General features: G+C 38.3%; 1 protein-coding gene across 1 annotated transcript in view; it reads right to left on the bottom strand.

Annotated features, from left to right (window-relative positions):
• EPS15 (epidermal growth factor receptor pathway substrate 15) overlaps positions 1–16408 on the bottom strand; it is a 159388-nt gene that overhangs the window by 73348 nt on the left and 69632 nt on the right. The window contains exon 12 of the mRNA XM_022575663.2: positions 13534–13619. Coding sequence (XP_022431371.1) covers positions 13534–13619 — 86 coding nt within the window. The remainder of the gene's footprint in view (positions 1–13533; positions 13620–16408) is intronic.

The following is a 16408-nucleotide window of genomic DNA, read 5'->3' as shown; positions in this document are numbered from 1 at the left end:
TAGATGTTTCACTTTTTAAAAGGAGAAATGAAAGTTTATTTTGCAAACTCCAAATAATTAATTTATTCTACTTATATAGAAGAACAAAATGAGATGAAAAAACTCAAAGAAAAGAAATGTAAGACTAGAACTTGGTTTTCGTAATTTAAAAAAAAGGGATAATAAAGCTGATGGGGATGACTACTTTATATTGTATCTAGAAATACTTCAGCACAATTCCTACCACACAATAAGTGCTTAGTAAATGTCGGCGATCATCATCATCATCATACAATTTACTAGTATAAAAGCAGAACATCTACTGGCTTTCTGGGAAGTTGTAATCAAGCATCCACAGTGATGGCAGTTAGGACTTAAGTATGTTGGTAGAGACTGACTCCTAAATCCTTCAGGAGCTGAAATTTCTTGGTAGATATTTTTGTTTCCCAAAGACAAACTGAAACACATTCTAAAAAGTATTGCTCTCTTAAAAGAGGTAAGTGCCCCTTAATAAGCTACCAGTGCCGGGCTTCCCTGGTGGCACAGTGGTTGAGAGTCCGCCTGCCGATGCAGGGGACACGGGTTCATGCCCCGGTCCGGGAAGATCCCGCATGCCGTGGAGTGGCTGGGCCTGTGAGCCATGGCCTCTGAGCCTGCGCGTCTGGAGCCTGTGCTCCGCAAAGGGAGGGGCCACAACAGTGAGAGGCCCGTGTACCGCAAAAAAAAAAAAAAAAAAATAAGCTACCAGTGCCACAAAATAATACAAGCAAATAAAACGTAATTTTTATAGAAAACAACTGATTCAGACCAGAGCAGTCCAAGAGAAATATGACACACATGTAATCTTAAATGATCAAATAGCTATATATTAAAAAGAAACAAGTGAAATTTATTTTAATGTTTTACTTAATCCAAGATATCCAAAATATTTACATTCTTCTTTTGAAATCCAGTATATTTTATACTAATAGCACATCTTAATTTGGATTAGCCATATTTCAAGTGCTCAAAAGCCACATGTGGCTAGCGGCTGCTAAACAGATTCAGACTTGAGCAAGGAGCGTTTCAAATAAGCGAAGTCTACCCAAGCAGAGGTTTTAAATGATGAGCCATGTACTTTATGTGAAAACGAATTAAGATGCCTCCTTATTACCAAACAAACGCATACTACAATGTAGAGCTTCGATTACTCAATCAGTAACGCCATTGCTGAGGTAGTCACAATTGAGACCTTCTAGCATCAGTACCACAGGGCCAGAAACAGGTCACGTTGGATTTTATAAGCAAAAGAATTCCAGATTCGACAGTATAAGCAATGCTCTCTCCAGAGCTAATGTTTTCTCACAGTATTTGAACTAAACTAAACCAAAAACATAATTAAAAAAAAATTCAAACCATATGCTAACATTGCCTGAAATATTTTTTAAAAATCAGTTCTTATATATGATTGAGGTAGAGATCTATATATTTAGGAACACAGATTCTGGCTGCCGAGCTACACAGTTCCAGTCTCCAACTAGGGAAGAGAGTGCTCATTCAGCTATTCCAACCAATGTCTGCTGAGCACCTCTCAGTGAATGCTGTGCTCTAAATGCTGAGCTAGGTTTTGGGGATGATGATGATGATGATTGCTAACATGCATTGAGAATTTACCATGTTCCAGGAACTGTACTAAGCATTTTACGTGGGATTATTCGTATTTCTATTTTACAGATGAAGAAACTGAGGCACAGTTAAGTAACTTGTCTAAGTCATGTATGGAATCAAACCAGGCAATCTGGTTACAACGCCCATGCTCTGAAATAATACTACACTATACTGCCTAATTAGAAATTTTAAGAGACAGTTGGTACTATCACACAGAGCTCAGAGACTACTGGGGAAAGAAATATAATTCAGTATTGTAAGTGTTTGGAGAGAAGGATATTGAGTGTTCTCTGAGCTGAAGTGGATATCAAGGAAAACTTCTTAGAAAACTTGTCCATTCCTCATCTGAAAAATCAGAATAAAACTGCTTACCCTTCAGCCGTGTTGCAAGAATTGAATAAGAGAATTTATATAAAGCAGGAATAGCACAATGCCAAATAACTATTATTGTAATCATCTATCCTGTTTACTGGCCCAAGACCAGGATAACAAACTGGCCTGACAGGATGTAGCTTTTACTTCCTGATGTTCTTGCTAAAAGGACAGAAGACAGGAAGGAAGTAGAAGCTGGTAGAAGACAAATAAATATTAACTCCTGCCTCAGCATAATCCACCACCACCACACTATCTAAGAGACTGAAGCAATTTCTTGGTATGTTTTGCCTTTTCACTGCCACGAACTTCTCTATTTGAGCCACTTTACTTTCAGAACAAGGGTTCTTAAAAATTGGTCCATGGATAGTTTTTAAGGGTCTAGGAACTCCTGAAATAAATGCAAAACGGTGTACATGGATAAACATGTTTTTTTTCTGGAGGCAGAGTCTAACAGCCTTTATCAGATTCTCAAAGAAAATCCCTGACACAAGAACAGGTTGGCAAAATACGAAAAATCAGTCCATTAACCGTCAGCATTAAAAATCCTCTTGCCTACAAAATCTTCTTCTATGGTCTTCAAAATAAGCTATTATTCAGAAGATCATTTGCATTATTTCAACATTTAGTGATGGTTTCTATCTGCCATAAACTTTGCAGGAATTAAGTCTGGAAAATATTCTAATATTTATAACAAACTTTGACTTATTTATTCAACCAACTAACCTGTACTGAAATTCTGTGGTGTCAGGCACTGTGTGCATTAATTTCTAGACATATCCAAATGAATAAGACACAGACCCTGTCCTGAAGGAGTTCAAATCAAAACAAAAAAAAAGATCAGGACTTCCCTGGTGGCACAGTGGTTAAGAATCCACCTGTCAATGCAGAGGACACGGTTCGATCCCTGGTCTGGGAAGATCCCACATGCTGTGGAGCAACTAAGCCCATGCACCACATCCACTGACCCTGTGCTCTAGGGCCCGCTTCCCGCAACTACTGAGCCGGCGTGCTGCAACTACTGAAGTCCTCGTGCCGAAAGCCCTCGTGCCGAAAGCCCATGCTCTGCAGCAAGAGAAGCCACTGCAATGAGGAGCCCCCACCCTGCAACGAAGAGTAGCCCCCGCTCGCCACAACTAGAGAAAGCCCATGGGCAGTAACCAAGACCTAATGCAGCCAAAAAATTAAAAAAAAAAAAAAAGATCACACTAAAATGTGGTGAGTACTATTATAAAGGAATAACGACTGTAAGCAGAAAGGAAAGAGGAACTAGCAACCAAGGTTTCAGGGAAGGTTTGACAAAGGAGATGATATTTAAGCTGGGCCTTAAAGCAGGAATAAAACTTTACAAGGTAAAAGGTGTGCTCAGGCAAAGGGGAAGAGTAGGATCAGAGGCACAGAAGAATAAAAACTGGTGGCACGCTGAGCTGAGAGGTAATAAGCCCACCCACCATATGGCTAGAGAGGAGGAATGAAACTGAAATGGTCGATCAGAGCACTATGCTGAACACTGAGAGAGAGTACAAGAGCAAACACATGGTATCTGTTCTAGGAGTTTCGCAGCCAGGGTCCCCAACCCCCAGGCCACGGACTGGTACTGGTCTGTAGCCTGTTAGGAAACAGGCCGCACAGCAGGAGGTGAGCGGCAGGCAAGCCAGTGAACCTTCATCTGTATTTCCAGCTGCTCCCCATCGCTTGCATTACCGCCTGAGCTCCGCCTCCTGTCAGATCAGCAGCTGCGTTAGGGTCTCACAGGAGCGCAAACCGTACTGTAACCTGAGCATGTGAGGGATCTAGGTTGCACGCTTCTTATGAGAATCTAATGCCTGATGATCTGAGGTGGAGCTGAGGTGGTGATGCTAGCACTGGGGAGCGGCTGCAAATACAGATTATCATTAGCAGAGGGTCTGACTGCACAGAGACCATAATAAATCGTTTGCAGACTCATATCAAAACCCTATCAGAGGTGCTTCCCTGGTGGCGCAGTGGTTGAGAGTCCGCCTGCCGATGCAGGGGACGCAGGTTCGTGCCCCGGTCCAGGAAGGTCCCATATGCCACGGAGCGGCTGGGCCCGTGAGCCATGGCCGCTAAGCCTGTGCGTCCGGAGCCTGTGCTCCGCAACGGGAGAGGCCATAACAGTGAGAAGCATACCACAAAAAAAAACAAAAAAAAACAAAAAAAAACCCGTATCAGTGAGGGGGAACTGACAATTAAGCTGCATGTGGTGGCAGGTTTTATAGTGGCAAGTGAGTTGATGTACTTCAATTGTACAGCTGCATGTGGTAGCAGGCTTTAAGTCAGAATCTGACACTGATTTTAGTCCGCGTGTGGCCCGCCCATTATATTATTTACCACTTCCTTCCATCTGCACCTCTTTCCCCGCACTGCACACTTGTCTCGGTCACAGTTGTGGTAAGCCCACAAGCTAACCCTAGCCAAAATGAGTAAAAAACAAATGTCACTAGAGAGCTTCTTTGAAAAGGGGGAAAGGCCCAATGATGAAACAGCAGAAAACTCTAAGACTACCAACAAAAAGAAAACTGTATTTAAAAGAAAACACCAAGAATCCTACTTAAATTACGGGTTCACTGCAACAGGTGATTGACATTCTCCAAGCCCACTTTGTATAATATGTGGCAACTGGTTATCCAACGCAGCCATGAAACCTTCAAAACTACTTTGCCACACGGAGAACAAGCACCCTGCATTAAAAAACAAGCCTTTGGAGTTTTTCAAAAGGAAAAAATGTGAACACAAAAAACAGAAGCAATTATTGAAGGCCACCACTTCATCAAATGTGTCTGCACTGACAGCATCGTTCTTAGTGGCTAACTGCATTGCTAAAGCTAAGAAGCCCTTTACTATTGGTGAAGAGTTGATCCTGCCTGCTGCTAAGGACATCTGTCATGAACTTTTCGGAGAGGCTGCAGTTCAAAAGGTGGCACATGTTCCTCTTTCAGCTAGCACCCTAACTAGACAAACTGATGAAATAGCAGAGGATATTAAGGCACAATCGTTAGAGAGGATTAATGAGTCACCGTGGTACACAATCCAGATTGACGAGTCTACCAATGTTGACAACAAGGCAACAATGCTTGTTTTTGTGTGATATATTTTTCAGGAGGATGCACATGGGGATACGTTATGTACACTTTTGTTGCCAACCAACACCACAGTTGCAGAACTATTCAAGTCTTTGAATGATTACCTATCAGGAAAACTGAATGGGTCATTTTGTGTCAGTATATGCATGGGCAGAGCAGCTGCCATGACTGGACGGCCTTCTGGTTTCACTACTCGGGTCAAAGAGGTCGTTTCTGAAGGTGAGTCTACACACTCTGTCATCCATAGAGAAACACTGGGTAGCGGAAAAATGTCACGAGCTTAACAGTGTTTTGCAGGATATCATTAAAATTATCAACCAAAGTAAAGTACACGCCCTTAACTCACGTTTGTTCGCACAGCTCTGCAAGAAGATGGACGCAGAGCACACACGTCTTCTCTTATACACAGAAGTGAGATGGCTTTCTAAAGGCAGATCACTGGCCAGAGCTTTTGAGTTAAGAGAGCTGCTCCAGAGATTTCTTTTAGAAAAACAGTCACCACTGGAAGCACATTTCAGCGCCACAGAATGGGTCACAAAATTTGCTTACGTGTGACATACTCAACCTTCTCAACAAACTCAATCTGTCACTTCAGGGGAGAACAACAACTGTGTTCAAGTTGGCAGAAAAAGAGGCTACATTCAAAGCCAAACTTGAATTATGGGGGCGACGAGTGAACACTGGGATTTTTGACATGTTTCAAACATTGGCAGAGATTTTGAAAGAGACTGAGCCAGGGCCTTCTTTCTCCCAGCTGGTGCATGATCACCTATCTCAGCTTTCAAAAGACTTTGAGCATTACTTCCCAACCACAAAAGACCCCCAAACTGGGAAGGAATGGATCTGCAACCCATTTGTGAATAAGCCAGGTGAATCGACTTTGTCCGTGCTAGAAGAGGATCAACTGGTTGAGATCACAAATGACGGTAGCCTTAAAAGTATGTTTGAGACAACTTCAAATCTCCATATGTTCTGGATGAAAGCTAAGGCGGAATATCCTGAGATTGCCACAAAAAGCACTGAAAAGGCTGCTTCCATTTCCAACACCCTATCTTTGTGAAGCAGGGTTTTCTGCAGTGACAGCAGCCAAAACGAGATTACGGAGTAGACTGGACATAAGCAACACACTTTGGGTGTCACTGTCTCCCGTCACCCCCAGATGGGACCATCTAGTTGCAGGAAAACAAGCTCAGGGATCCCACTGATTCTGCATTATGTTGAGTTGTATAATTATTTCCTTATATATTATAATGTAATAATAATAGAAATAAAGTACACAATAAATGTAATGCACTTGAATCATTCCAAAACCATCCCCCCTAACCCCCCACCCTGGGTCCGTGGAAACACTGTCTTCCACAAAACCGGTCCCTGGTGCCAAAAAGGCTGGGGACTGCTGCTTTACATTATCAAAGTGGGAGATGATCCTACTTTATTGTGGGAAGTAACTAAGACAGAAGAATGGTCAGGATGCCAAGAGAGCACCGCAAAGGAAGAGATTTTACACCATACTCAGGAAAGTGAACTGAGGTAAGGGCTAAAACTAGACAGAAAAAGCAGAAAGGACAGGACAGATTTCAACAACACTGAACAAATTATTTTCTCTATATATCTATTATGTAAGCTATATATATATATATTGTATCTATTACATAAGCCAAGCAGTAGGGATTAACAGTGAGCAAGCAAATAGTCCCTATGATTAAGAAGTACATAGTCTAGTGAGATATCCAAATAAAACAGACAATTATGCTATGACAAGTGTAAATTTTAAAAACTATGTAAGATAGGCTCTTAAATAAGATTTGATAGGTATGAGGGTTGGGAAGGGGAAGGCTTCCAGAGGAAATAACATCTAAGGTGAGATCTGAAGGATGAGGAGTTGATCAGGCAAAGGAGATGAAGAGGTAGGAATGATTTCAAGAAACATCTCAAAAACAGAAGAATAAAAATGAGAAGAAAAATCTCAGGTTTCTAGCTTGAGTGACAATAAATGGTGATGTCACTGAGAAAGGGAAATAAAAGAGACAAGGATAGTGGTCAGGGGAAAATTAGGAAGTCAGGTCCTACTGAACATTCAGATGAAAACACTAGTTGGGCAATGAAAAATATAGGTGTTCAGCTCAGGTGAGAGATCCAGGTATTTGATAAGATTATTTTAAAACCACTGCTTTCCCTTAAGTTAAAAATATTATACTAATTTAATCTGATCTATATAATTAAATCCCTATGTAACAAATGTTGAAGGAATCATATAAAAAATTTAAAGAGACAAATGACAGAAAGTCATCCTGCCTCAAACTCCCAATGTCCTATATTTTCAACTAGAAACAATTTGGTGAACTAGGGAAGAAAACATCTCATTTTCTGACTGATAATAAAGAACATTCTTTACCCAACCAACTCTTGAGGTTATATATAGTTTTTTATATCTCCATTGATTTTCAATGCTCATAACAAATTATTATTCTAAGAAACATTCCTGGGGCTTCCCTGGTGGCAGAGTGGTTAAGAATCCACCTGCCAATGCAGGGGACACGGGTTCAAGCCCTGGTCCGGGAAGAGCCCACATGCCACGGAGCAACTAAGCCCGTGCTCCACAACTACTGAGCCTGTGCTCTAGAGCCCGTGAGCCACAACTACTAAGCCCGCATGTCACAACTACTGAAGCCTGTGAGCTTAGAGCCCACACACCACAACGAAGAGTAGCCCCTGCTTGCCATAGCTAGAGAAAGCCCGCGTGCAGCAACGAAGACCCAACGCAGCCAAAAGTAAATAAGTAAATAAAATAAACATTCCTTTCTTCATTATGCTTTTCCGTGTTTTCCAAATTTTTATGAGTATGTATTATAACCATCACTGGGAGAAAAAGCAAATCTTGTAAAGCACCATATTCATTACATTCTCATTACAGTACCATATTATGTACATCGTTTATTTGCAGGTTTGATCCCTGGACTAAAATTAAATATCTTCATCTGAAAACCAAACAAATAAGAAGGAGCTAATCTTCTGTCAGATGACAATTTAGTAAAAGCCACAAATAAAATCTGTTTAAATTCTTTTTTCCTATTTTGTAGTTACACACGTCACTGCCTGATATATTAATAAAAGATTTAAAGGCTAAAGAGTAATACCATTGCACAGAAAAAATAGTCATTCACAGTAACAAAAGCCAAGGTTTATAACGTAATGTGTTAAAGACTTGGTGGTAGTGACTTAATACAACCATTTACAAAACTGAATTTTAACAACCATAATTTTAGCATGGGTAGATGAGCCTTATTATGACATTACTGAAGTTGACAGATGATGGAAGTTTGCCTACACTGTAGATTTGACCTAAAATAAAAGCCTAGGGAAAATATTTTCACAAGTGTCAAGTATAAACGTATTACACATTTATAAACTGTGACTACAATTTAAAACTTAATAAGGTTTTGAAGCACTATGATTTTCTTAATAAGACCGTCACAAAATGTTAGATTTTTTTTTTATGTGTTTAGCTGTAATTCACAATATAAGACTGCCACTAGTACAACTTAACATTATGGTAACTAGAAGTTAGTGAAAGCTCAGTTTATCAAAATGTAACTAATACAGTAAGTCCCTTACATACGAACAAGTTCCATTCCGAGAGCACATACATTAAATTCCAATTTGTTCGTAAGACCAACAAAGTTAGCCTGGGTACCCAACTAACACAATCGGTTATATAGTACTGTACTGTAACAAGTTTATAATACTTTTCACACAAATAATACATAAAAAACAAAAAAAACACGAAAAAAAACCCATTTTTAATCTTACAGTACAGTACCGTGAAAAGTACAGTAGTACAGTACAACAGCTGGAATACAGGGGCTGTTGGCAGTACCAGCTACATCACCGCTGCTTTTACACTTGCTTCCAGACATCCTGGGCTTGAAGTAAAGATACTGTACTACTGTACTCTATAAGTACTGTAAAGTACACAAAAGCACAACCACTTGTAGAGGATGCACACACGTGTCAATGTACGCCAGACACGTGAACTAACTTATGCGACTGGACATGTGAACACATGTTCACATCTTTGAAAGTTCGCAACTTGAAGGTTTGTATGTAGGGGACTTACTGTATTACAAGTGTTTGTATCAGCAAGAACATTTTATGTACGATGCTCTACTTCCTATTAAAACTCATTACAAAAACATTTCATAAGTAAAATGACTACTGTTGAAATCAAGCAAGCCCTAGAATACTGGGGTATGTGTCTATTTTCATAGGCTTGAGAGGCATAGATGACAAGTATTTTCAAATCTAGATACTATTTTTTTAAATTAATTAATTTATTTATTTATTTTTGGCTGCGTTGGGTCTTTGTTTCTGTGCGAGGGCTTTTCTCTAGCTGCGGCGAGCGGGGCCCACTCTTCATCGCGGTGCGCGGGCCTCTCACTATCACGGCCTCTCTTGTTGCGGAGCACAGGCTCCAGATGCACAGGCTCAGTAGTTGTGGCTCACGGGCCTAGTTGCTCCGGGGCATGTGGGATCCTCCCAGACCAGGGCTCGAACCCGTGTCCCCTGCATTGGCAGGCAGATTCTCAACCACTGCGCCACCAGGGAAGCCCCAAATCTAGCTATTAAATGCACATTTCTCATAAGGCAAGCAAAAATGCTAATGGACCGTTTATAGACCATATGAAATGAAGTCTATACACCATTATAGACTGAGTAATCAAATATTTACTTTTTTTTCAAACCAAAGTAAAAATGTTCTAAATCTTAATGAAAAGCTGTCTTATAGAATAGAAAAAAATGTAGAACTAGAACTATACAACCAGGTTTGGGTGCCAGCCAGCACTTTTGCTGACCTGATGTATGACTTTGATTTTTTTCCCCCACAAGTAAAAAAGAAATTGGATTATGTAATCTCCAAGGGTTTGTTTTCGTTTGTTTGTTTTTTGATTCCAATACTAAAAGCTTTATGTAATAGGCAAAGGCCAATTTTTGAGCTGGAAATAGACTTTGGTAGAATTCAGTAGAAGGCAGGTAAGTCAAAACTAAACAATCCCGTTTAAAAAGGTGCCCAGACTAAGGTTACAGAATGTCAAGACATACTGTTCAAACTGGCAGATGATACTAAGGGCGATCACTGAAATTACTGTGGATTTGAAGCTATACTGCTTTCTATAGACATTTACTCTCAGAATTCATTCCTCCTTCTGGCAGAATTTTCATGTGGGGATACCCCCTCCTCCATGTGGTCTCGGTGGCAAACTAGCCACCCCCCCTCCAACCCTGCAGCCCAGGACAGAGCTCATGACAAATCAGCAAACAATACAACCTTGGCCACTGACTGTTTCAGTATGTAGGACCCTAAACCAGTCCAATCAGATTGAATTTTAGGATTTGTTCAGGAACCGCCACAAGAGAGTAACTCCACTAGATCTGAAATAATAGGTACATGAGACTCAGATGTGCAATAACCCCCTTGACAACATAACAGGAAAGCCTATCTGAGAATGGAACCATGCAGTGGAAGTGGAAACAAGAAATGGAGAGAGCAAGAGAACTGATTATATCTTTTGAGCCCCAGTACGAAGCTATGCTTTAAGCCATCCCTACCTCTAGGAGGTCTTAGTTTCACAAGTAAATAAATTCACTCTCACTTAATCTGGGTTGAGTTCTTTCTTGCAACTGAAAAAAATCATAATTAAGTTTCTCTACAATAATCTCAATGTAGTCTCATGGATGAGGAAAGATCTTTCCCAAGTTCTTGCCATATAACCCAGCTAAATCATTTAATCCCCTTATGTCTCAATATGATCAACAAAATAAAGTATCAGCCATTATCTGCTTTAAAGTGTTGTGAAGGTTAAAAAAAAATGTTTCTGTAAGTAAAATGATATTTAAATCCAATGCCCTGTAGATGGAAAAATGGTCTCACTTTTTAAAAAGTAATTTTAGGAGGTCATTTTTACAATGAGTATTACTATAAAAAGTTTCTAGGGAACAAGGGAATTAGGAAATACCAATAGGACCTGCTGTATTTAGATTCAAATCTAATTGTATTCAAGACTGTTTCTACACAGTACGTGAGTATAAAAAAGAAACTCCAAATCAAGCAGTCCTGAGATTAGGTATTAGTTCTATTGCTTACAGGTTTGTATGACTTTGGGTAAAATAACCTCTCAAAGCATCTTAACTCCGTACCTATAAAAAAGAACAGTAATATCTATCTCAAGTTACAAGGTTTTTGTGAGGATCAAATGAGATAACAAGTTATGAAAGCTCTTGGCATGGTGTCTACATTTAACATACCTTCCATACAATGTATTAAATAATAATTTTTTCCTATTGTTATTCAAGCGTCTGAAGTTGGAGGAAAACTGTATTTCAGAGGAAAGGGAGGGGCAAATTAGGAGTTTGGGACTAACATATACACACTACTCTATATAAAATAGATAACCAACAAGCACCTACTATATACCACAGGGAACTACACTCAATATTTTGTAATAACCTATAAGGGAAAAGAATCTGAAAAAGAATAGGTATATATATGTAAAACTGAACCACTTTGCTGTACACCTGAAACTAACACAACATTGTAAATCAACTATTCTTCAACAAAAATAAATTTTTAAAAAACTTCAAAAAACAAAAAACTGTACTCCATTCATTCCAAGATATATTGATACCTATTTCACTGTCCAAAATCAAATAGTACCTTATAGTTGTTGGAATTCCACTGTTTATTTGGCAGTGGTTTTTTCTTTTTTCAGTGCTACATAATAGTGCATCCTGCAGTTAAAGGTTGCCTTAGATTTATTTCTTTTTTAAAACACATTATTGGAGAATAATTGCTTTACAATGGTGTGTTAGTTTGTGCTTTATAACAAAGTGAATCAGCCATACATATACATATATTCCCATATCTCCTCCCTCTTGTGTCTCCCTCCTACACCTCTAGGTGGTCACAATGCACCGAGCTGATCTCCCTGTGGCTGCTTCCCACTAGCTATCTATTTTACATTTAGTAGTGTATATATGTCCATGTTCATGCCACTCTCTCACTTCGTCCCAGCTTACCCTTCCCCCTCCCCGTGTCCTCAAGTACATTCTCTATGTCTGCATCTTTATTCCTGTACTGCTGGTAAGTTCCTCAGAACCCTTTTTTTTTTTTTTAGATTCCATATATGTGTTAGCATAGAGTATTTGTTTTTCTCTTTCTGACTTACTTCACTCTGTATGACAGACTCTAGGTCCATCCACCTCCCTACAAATAACTCAATTTTGTTCCGCTTTATGGCTGAGTAATATTCCATTGTATACATGTGCCACATCTTCTTTATCCATTCATCTGTCAATGGACATTTAGGTTGTTTCCATGTCCTGGCTATTGTAAACTGTGCTGCAGTAAACATTGTGGTACATGTCTCTTTTAGAATTATGGTTTTCTCAGGGTATATGCCCAGTAGCAGGACTGCTGGGTCATATGGTAGTTCTATTTTTAGTTTTTTAAGGAACCTCCATACTGTTCTCCATGGTGGTTGTATCAATTTACATTCCTACCAATAGTGCAGGAGGGTTCCCTTTTCTCCACACCCTTTCCAGCATTTACTGTTTCTAGATTTTTTGATAATGGCCATTCTGACTAGTGTGAGGTGATACCTCATTGTAGTTTTTTATGTGCATTTCTCTAATAATTAGTGATGCTGAGCATCTTTTCATGTGCCTCTTGGCCATCTGTATGTCTTCTTCGGTAAAATGCCTATTTAGGTCTTCTGCCCATTTTTTAATTGTACTATTTGTTTCTTTGATATTGAGCTCCATGAGCTGTTTGTATATATCAGAAATTAATCCTTTGTCTGCTGCTTCGTTTGCAAATATTTTCTCCCATTCTGAGGGTTGTCTTTTCATCTTGTTTACGGTTTCCTTTGCTGTGCAAAAGCTTTTAAGTTTCATTACGTCCCATTTGTTTTTGTTTTTATTTTCATTACTCTAAGAGGTGGGTCAAAAAAGATCTTGCTGTGGTTTATGTCAGAGAGTTTTTCCTATGTTTTCCTCTATGAGTTTTATAGTGTCTGGTCTTACATTTAGGTCTTTAATCCATTTGGAGTTTATTTTTGTGTATGGTGTTAGGTAGTGTTCTAATTTCATTCTTTTACATGTAGCTGTCCAGTTTTCCCAGCACCATTTACTGAAGAGGCTGTCTTTTCTCCATTGTATGTTCTTGCTTCCTGTGTCGTAAATTAGGTGACCGTATATGTATGGGTTTATCTCTGGGCTTTCTATTTGCCTTAGATTTAATAAGGTACACCGATTCCCATTTTAAGAACCATAGTACTTAACCAAATAAAGTAGTACTTACCCAAGATATACATTAGAAACAGAAAAGAGTGTGTGGATGTATTTATATAATCAGGTATAATTTTACTTTACATACCTCTGTAGGTCAACTATTTCATTGTTAAGGGTATCTAGCTCCTTAATAGCAGAGAAATCTGCGACAGGACTTGATCCTATGATGTTCTAAAAACAAAGAGTTCACAATTATAACATTATTACTATAAAATTCCATGCGGCAAAGCATTAAAAATGTTTAAAAGCACTATATGGATACATATTTTATGGTATTACTAACACTTTTAATTCACTTAAGAAAACCCTATCTAGTGCAATTTTACACACACACACACACAGGCAGTTATATACTAAGACATTTTCCCTTAAACTCTCTAAAAGCTGTTGTTCTGTAATATATACCACCACTTGAGATCCCAATGTCTTTGTCGTGTGATCTTAGCCTGTCTAGAATGTTGCAGTAAAGCAGATATCAGATTTATAAACTAATTCCTCCACTGAAGCATAAATTTCTTGGGGAGGTGAATTGTGATTTATTTGTATTTGTATTAAATAAATGGTGGTTGATTTTATTTAATTCAACATTTACTTTTATTAAATACTTTCAGTGTCTATTTAAAGTAAAACCAACCGCTCAGCATGTTCCATAGTAAATATTAATATCACCATACATGAAACTGTCTTATATGACATCCTTTACATATGGTTTTCTTTCAATAATGGAGGTGTCAAGATTATTCTCTGAATGGTATTTGTATTTAGAAAACCTAGCTGGGTTTATTCTGGGCTCTGCTGTTTTACTAGCTGCATGATCTTCACTGCAAAACAGGGAAATAATCTCTGCCCTGCCCTCTTTAAAAATTAAATAAATATTGCATATGAAGTCCCTCTACAAACTTTATGATATTTTATAAATGTAAGCTATTATTATACTTAACTTCCTCAACAGAATATGCTCTTGAAAGTTGGAAAGGCTCCCAATGACTTGCTTCCACCCTGGCTCAGCCCCCTTTGTGAACCATTTTTGATGCCTTATATAGCTGGCTGAAGTCAAGGCAAAAAGATAACTGCTCCTTCAAACACTTGACCTATACCCAATGCTACAACCAAATTGACAAATAACAGGATGATCATCATCAGGAAATGTTAAAACTGAGGCCTAAACATGTAAAACTAAGATATACTGAGGACCTTATTAGCAGAACATAAAACTTAGTATTATACTTATGTTGCTGTGAACTTAAGGTATGTCACCAACTTGCACAACAGAAGAAGAAACCTAAAAGTTCACAGTAACCTATCTGCTCACATTTATATAATGGTTTACAAATTTACTAAGTACTAATCTGAAAACTGGTCTGTAGGTAGGGCAGATACTATTATTAACCCCATTTTAGAGCTAAAGAAACATATTAAATGACTTGCTTAAAGTTGAACCCAGCTAGCTAATAGGCGATATTGATCAGGAGACTTCTAATCAAATTCAAGTGCTATTTCACATTATGACCCTTGGCACCTGCATATTAAGATCATTTAGGTAAATGAAACCATTACCCTAAAAGCCAACTTGATAAACAGGTACATCAATAAAATGTGGCAAATAATTCCTTCTATATTTCTTTATGCTATACTGCATAACCGTCCTCATATGTTTTGTTTTGTTTTGTTTTGACTATCAATACCAAAACTCATCCGTTAGGATTCAATTAATGCTATTCTCAATTTTATATTAATTACAGATTTGTACCAAATATGCCTCTTACTATGTTTTACTATTATGTGTTTCACTGACACATAGACCCTTATCATTCTAAAAAGTCAGAAATTTTAAAGTGGGTTTCTGAATGTGACAAGTATTTACTAGGATTTTAACTCTGCCCAAACTTGACTTATGAGCTAATTAAGCCTGGCCAGACAATTTGAAAAGCGAACAAAATGAAAAATTAGCACTTAGTCTCACTTTTATCACCAAGAGTAACTTACATCCCATAAGTGCTACTGAGAAATTTGCTATCAGAGGTGCAAGCAAACCAAGAAACTCAGGACTCCCATACCTGTTCTGTCACTCTAACTCAAAAAAAGTGACTCACATTTGACAGTCTTTCACTATTAAAAATATCATCAAATAAGAAGAGTGAGACAAATAAGTTTAACTTCAAACAAGTTATATGGTAATACCATAGATGACTCCAGAATGAAGATCAGTGTACTTAGTTGGTACTGATAAGTGTACTTGCGTCACTCTCAATTGCTGACACAAAAATTAAACTCCTGTTCTAGAGCAATAAAATAACATGCAATCAGGAAGCAAAGAAAAAGTTCGGCTAACAGTATATAAAGTATAAGAAGGGCATATGAAGAAAAATGTACCATGTTCCCTTCTTGCAAAATATTTTCTCTCACCCTGTTTTGTGTATTACACAAAAATTCCACTTTGGTGATTTTAAGTGGATCAGAGAGCTTAGGGAAGGCAAGTTAAAATGCACACAAGGACCAAATGACAGACATGTGACAAAAGCATGCTGTTTAGGTATTTTCTCTGCATTAACTTTGAGGCATAAACAACCTCTAATTTCAAAATGTTATATTGTAAACCAAAAACCGTAATGCTAAAAAAGGCATAAAGTAAAGCTCTAACCTTGAGAGAGTAGAGTTAAGAAACTGACAGTACAAGAAAGGCGAAAAGCAGAGTGCTGCAGAATGGAAAAAATAGTCCAAACTAGAAAAAACACAGAAAGGAAAGCAACATTCAAAAAAGGATTAGTCAAAGCTGCAAAAAAAATGCAGTTCTAAAAAACTTAGATTATAAAGAGAAAAGAGATTATTTGAAAGACAAAACAAATGCAAGTTTTAATTTTTAAGGTTAAAATTTTTGGTTATAGATAAGACAACAGTGATAAAATCCCATTTTAATGAATAATACTGATATCTGACATGGACAAAAGTATCTATGCTCT

The sequence above is a fragment of the Delphinapterus leucas genome, chromosome 1 (genome assembly GCF_059928025.1).
Source record: "Delphinapterus leucas isolate spDelLeu-1000000601 "Yukka" chromosome 1, BTC_Dleu_Yukka2, whole genome shotgun sequence".
NCBI lineage: Eukaryota > Metazoa > Chordata > Mammalia > Artiodactyla > Monodontidae > Delphinapterus > Delphinapterus leucas.
This window is presented reverse-complemented; position numbering and strand designations above follow the sequence as displayed.